This window comes from Corapipo altera, unplaced genomic scaffold (genome assembly GCF_003945725.1).
Source record: "Corapipo altera isolate COAL_440 unplaced genomic scaffold, ASM394572v1 200, whole genome shotgun sequence".
NCBI lineage: Eukaryota > Metazoa > Chordata > Aves > Passeriformes > Pipridae > Corapipo > Corapipo altera.
This window is the reverse complement of record NW_020884992.1, coordinates 978,446-983,413: the sequence shown is the minus strand read 5'-3', so window position 1 is coordinate 983,413 and position 4,968 is coordinate 978,446. Positions and strand designations below refer to the sequence as shown.

General features: G+C 57.3%; 1 protein-coding gene, 1 long non-coding RNA gene and 1 other non-coding gene across 3 annotated transcripts in view; 1 reads left to right on the top strand and 2 right to left on the bottom strand.

The window, feature by feature from the left end:
• LOC113958274 overlaps positions 1–1,799 on the top strand; it is a 4,078-nt gene extending 2,279 nt beyond the window's left edge. Inside the window, exon 3 of the long non-coding RNA XR_003531464.1 lies at positions 1,238–1,799. This is a non-coding gene — a long non-coding RNA (uncharacterized LOC113958274). The remainder of the gene's footprint in view (positions 1–1,237) is intronic.
• A 69-nt stretch (positions 1,800–1,868) lies between these two features.
• On the bottom strand, positions 1,869–4,698 carry RPL23 (ribosomal protein L23). Its single transcript, XM_027666399.1, has 5 exons — positions 4,624–4,698; positions 4,307–4,390; positions 3,529–3,657; positions 2,531–2,644; positions 1,869–2,002 (listed from the first exon to the last, which is right to left on the bottom strand). Exons 1-5 carry the CDS (start codon positions 4,634–4,636, stop codon positions 1,920–1,922), a joined length of 423 nt encoding a protein of 140 aa, XP_027522200.1. The 5' UTR covers positions 4,637–4,698; the 3' UTR covers positions 1,869–1,919.
• On the bottom strand, positions 3,331–3,461 carry LOC113958304. The gene has a single exon (XR_003531470.1). It is a non-coding gene; the product is annotated as a small nucleolar RNA SNORA21 (small nucleolar RNA).
• Positions 4,699–4,968: the final 270 nt, after the last annotated feature.

Genomic DNA, 4,968 nt, shown 5'->3' with positions numbered 1-4,968 from the left:
TCCCTGCCACATCCCAGGGCTGCTCCCACCCCTCATCCCTGCCACATTCCCACCCCTCATCCCTGCCACATCCCAGGGCTGCTCCCACTCCTCATCCCTGCCCAGCTCTCACTGTTCCTCCTCCTTCCACCCCAAACCCCAGCCTGGGCCTCTCACCACCCTCCCAGCCAACCCTTGAGGGTCAAGCTGATGAATTCCCACTTAATTTCCTCTAAAACACAAGGAAAAATAATGTCATTCACCATAATACACGGTGACATTAAGAATGACAGGGCAACCCCCAATATATTGCCCAAGATCTTCCTAATTCAGAGATATTTTTTTTTTATATTATCCTTGGAGACTTCATACTCTTTTTAACATCAGTTTCCTTTTACTTGTCCTGGTTTAAACCCAGCCAGCAGTCAAGCCCCATGGAGCTGCTCACTCACCCCCCCACCAGCAGGATCCGGGACAGAATTGGAAGGGTAAAAAGCTGGAAAACTCATGGGTTGAAATAGTTTTAGGTAAAGCAAAGAAAGCAAAACAAGGAATTAATTCACTGCTTCCCACGGGCAGGCAGGTGTTCAGCCATAAAAACACCCCCTCCCAAAAAAAACCATTAAACCCAAAATGTTTAAATCCAAGAATCCAAGGCCATGGAAAGAAGAGTCTTCAAAAATCAGAAATGCAGCTGTTAAAGCATCAGGGGGGGAACAGGTTTGTTCCTTGGGCTTGAGCAGGTCCCTGCATCTCCAGGGGGAGTGGCAAGGAACACTTTTTGGGCCACGGGATTTTGCAGGTTCGTGGTTAGGCCAGAGAGATGGTTAAAAAACCAAAAATAAATCAAAAAATCAGTTAAAAAATTCCCAAACCAGTCAGTGCAAGGCCCTGTTGATTTGTCCATCATTCCCTGGGTTTGTGCTTCCAAATCTGAGGCTTCACTCCATTTCCCCACCCTCCCTGGAACCTCCCTGCACTGAAACACTGGGAATGGCACAAGAGCACAAGGAATTGCACAAAAACATCAGGAACCTCCAAGCAGAGGGAAGAAATGCTGAGGGAAAATGCCCTTGGTGCCAGGGCAGATGGAGGCACGAATTGCAGCCAGATCTGGGAGCAGCCCCTGTTTCAGGGTGGGTGTTCCAGGGGAAGAGGGCCCAAAAGGAGGAGAAAAACACTGGTGAGCCCAGGGATGAGACATTTTCCTTGCTCAGGTGGGCCAGGAACACCCAAACCACTCCTCCCTCTGCTCCAGAAACACCAGGAAAACCACAGCCTGACCGTGGACATACCTCCCCACTCTGCTCCTGGAGCCTCTGGAGCTGATCCTGGAAGCTCAGCTCAGACCTTTCCTGTGGAATTGGCATCCAGGGTTCAGCAGCTCCTGCTTCAGCCACTCCCTCAGGTCACAGCAGTGGCTTCCATGTGTCCTCAGTGTCCAAGGGACATTCCTCAGATCCCACTGTCCCCCAGGACCTGCAGCTCATGGCTCAGCTGTTTCGGGCAGTATTTCTCCCCCACAGTATCTCTGAGTAGTTAAAATTATCCCTAAGCAGTTAAAATTGCCCGTTCTGGAAGAAAATCCCAGAAACTCTACAGTTTTGAGAGCTCCTGCACAAAGGCAGGGCTCCCACAGGCCCCTCCCAGTTCCTGTCTGTGCAAACCCACTGGATCAATTCACTGTTGCTAAAATTTAAGCCATTCCAGGTGTGTTTTTCCAGCAGTGCAAGAACCTGCCTGAAAAACAGATATTAAAGCCCCAAATCCCGTTTTCCTGCTGAAACACACGAGGAGCTCCATAAAAATCCTTCCCAGCACCACCTCCCTTCTTCCAGCACCTTCCTGCTCCACAGAGGAGACGCTTTGGCAAGAAACACAGCACGGAGTTGGGTACAAGGCCTTTTATTTGCTGCCTCTGCAGAGGCTCGGGGTGAGGCTCAGGCGATGCTCCCGGCGTTGGAGGCGATCCTGGGCCACAGATCCGCACATTCCTTGGCCACGGGGCCTGTGATTGCTGAGCCTGGAAAACAGGGATAACGGAGCATCAGTCCTGCCCTGGGAGGGGGGAATGGAATTCCCAGAGAAGCCGTGGCTGCCCCATCCCTGAAGTGTTCCGGGTTGGACGGGGCTTGGAGCAACCCGGGCTGGTGGAAGGTGTCCCTGGGGGTGGAACTGGATGAGCTTCAAGGTCCCTTCCAGCCCAAACCATTCTGGGGTTCCCTGATGGAGATGTGGGAGCTGCACAGTCGGAGTTACAGCCCTGGGACAGGGATCAGGGTTGTGTCAGAGCCTTCAGATCCCCAAAAGCAAGTGAGGGCTCGCTGTCCTCTGCAAAGAGCTGCAGTTCTGCCCTGGTCCCCCCTCTGAGAGCTGCTGCAGGGAGGGGACAGGGGGGTGGCCTGGCTTGGCAAGGGAATTCCACAGATGGTCCAGGGCAGCGTTTTCCACTAAGTGGAACCTGGGTCCCTTCCCTCAGGAAAGCTCAGCCCTGTGGCAATGCCCACCTCCCCACATTCCCAGTGGGAATCCACCCAATTCCAATCCTCACCTTTCATCTCCCCTTTGTTATTTACAATCACTCCTGCATTGTCTTCGAAGTACAGGAACACCCCATCTTTCCTCCTGTAGGATTTCCGCTGCCGGATCACCACGGCTGGGTGCACTGGGAAGGGAAAGGAGCAGCTCGGGGTCACAGACCTTGGGATAAACACTCACTCCAGGGGGATGTCCCTCGGGAGCTGCTCTACTGCAGCATCAAACCCAAGGCACAAACTTGGGGGTGTTTTTTGACTTTACATCTCGTATTTGTGGTGTTCCACTAAGAAGGGGTTCGGTTTATGGTCAACAGTGCCCTTAAAACTGAGTGTGTAACGCTCAGAGTTGCATCTACACCTGGATGATCCACTGTTTTCCTGCTTTCCCACATTTATTGCTACATAAGCCATTAATTCAAAAACAGTATTCAGCAAGAACTCCTCTGGAGCAGGAGCAAACCCGTTCCCTGCCCACGGCAGGGGGTGGGACTGGATGGGCTTTGAGGTTCCTTCCCACCCAAACCATTCCAGGACTCCATGATCCAACTTTACAGATCCATGCAACACTGCTTTCCTTTTAGATGGAAAAATGGACTCAGCAGAGGGTTTTGGGAAGGAATTCCTCCCTGTGAGGGTGGGGAGGGACTGGAATGGAACTCCCAGAGAAGCTGCCCCATCCCTGGAAGTGTCCAAGGCCACATTGGAGCCACCTGGGCCAGTGGAAGGTGTCCCTGCCCATGGCAGGGGGGAGGGGATTGAACTGGATCATCTCCAAGGCCCCTTCCCACCCACCCCATTCCATGACCCCAAGCCCCACTGTCCCACCACTGATTGAAATCAGCAGCACGAGCTGCCACTTCACCCAAAAGCGGCGCCTTTGCTCTGCCCTTCCACGACAACTCCCTGAGCCACGGCACAGACCCAACGAGTGCTTTTCAGAAGGGGGGGAGAGGAGGAGTCGCTCCGGGGCCTTTGTCCCCCCACTTTTCGTGACAGGAACGGTGGGACTCACCCTTCTTCCTCAGCTCAGGCTTGCCCTTCTTCACCGTGGCCATCACCATGTCTCCCACGCCGGCCGCCGGCAGCCGGTTCAGCCGGCCCTTGATGCCCTTCACGGAGATGATGTACAGGTTCTTAGCCCCTGGGGACAGCAGCACTCCCGTTATTCCAGAAAGGGGATATCCCAGGATATCCAGCTTCACTGAGGGGACACCCAACAGCCAGGCCACTGCTGTCTCCTCCTACTGAGCCACAGGCACAGCAAGGGCTTTCTGGAGGAAATCTGGGCTTTGGGAATTCACTTAACACCTGGTCACCCTCTGCATTACCCCACACGGCTCCTTCCTCCCCTATTCCAGGGGGACTCCTTCCCGCGGGGCTCCCCCAGTTCCAGGGGTGGTCCCTCGATTCCAGGGGGTGTCCTTCCCACCAGACTCTCCTGATTCCAGGGGTCTCCTTCCTGCAGGGCTCCCCCGGTTCCAGAGGGCTCCTTTTCCCCCTGGGCCCCCAGTGGGACTCCCCCAGCTCCACGAGGCTCATTCCCGAGGGTCTCCACTGGTTCCAGAGGGGGTCCTTCCCTCAGATCCCCCCCGGTTCCAGGGAGTATTGTCCCGGTTCTAGAGGGACTCCTTCCCACTCCCCCCCCCCAGTTCCAATGGGGCTCCCCCGGCTGGAGGGGGGCTCTTTCCTGCTGGAACTGGCTCCCCCGGTTCCAGGGGGTCTCCCCCGGTTCCCAGGGGGTCCCTTTCCCGCTGCCGCCCCCTCGGTCCCAGCCCCAGCCCGTCGCTCACCCGTGTTGTCGGCGCAGTTGATCACGGCCCCCACCGGGAGACCCAGGGAGATGCGGAACTTGGCCCCGGACGAACCTCCGCGTCCTGCGGGTCGAGAAGAGCGTTAACCCGCGGGCAGGGCCCGACCAGGGCCCCGGGCAGCGGGGGCGGCCACACCGCCCGCGCCATCCGCGCCCAGCGCCTCTTGCCCGCGTCCCCTCTCCGCCGCAGCGGCCACGGGGACCCCGGAGCGGGCCATCGGGACGCGGGAGGGTGCCGGCCGTGCCGGGATGGCGGCGGATGGAGCCGGATGGTGCCGGAGCCGGCCCGGGCCTCACCTCGCTTCGACATCTTGGCGCCGGAAGAGGCGGCGCCAGTCACGTGACGCGCCCGCCCCGCCCCGGGGCTGAGGGAGGATGGGGAACAGCGCCCCCTGCAGGCGGCGGGGAACGCCGCGCCCTCACACAAGCCCGGTACCGGGAACACCGGGATAAAACCGGGATAAAACCGGGATAAAACAACCGCGGGGGGCGAGCACAGCGCCACAGAATCACAGTCAAACAGAGTAGAAAAGACCTCTGTGATGATCCAGCCCACCCTGTCGCCCAGGCCGTGGCACTGAGGACTTGGCATTGACTGGACACGAGCCAGGGGTGCCCGGGTGGCCAAGGAGGCCAATGGAT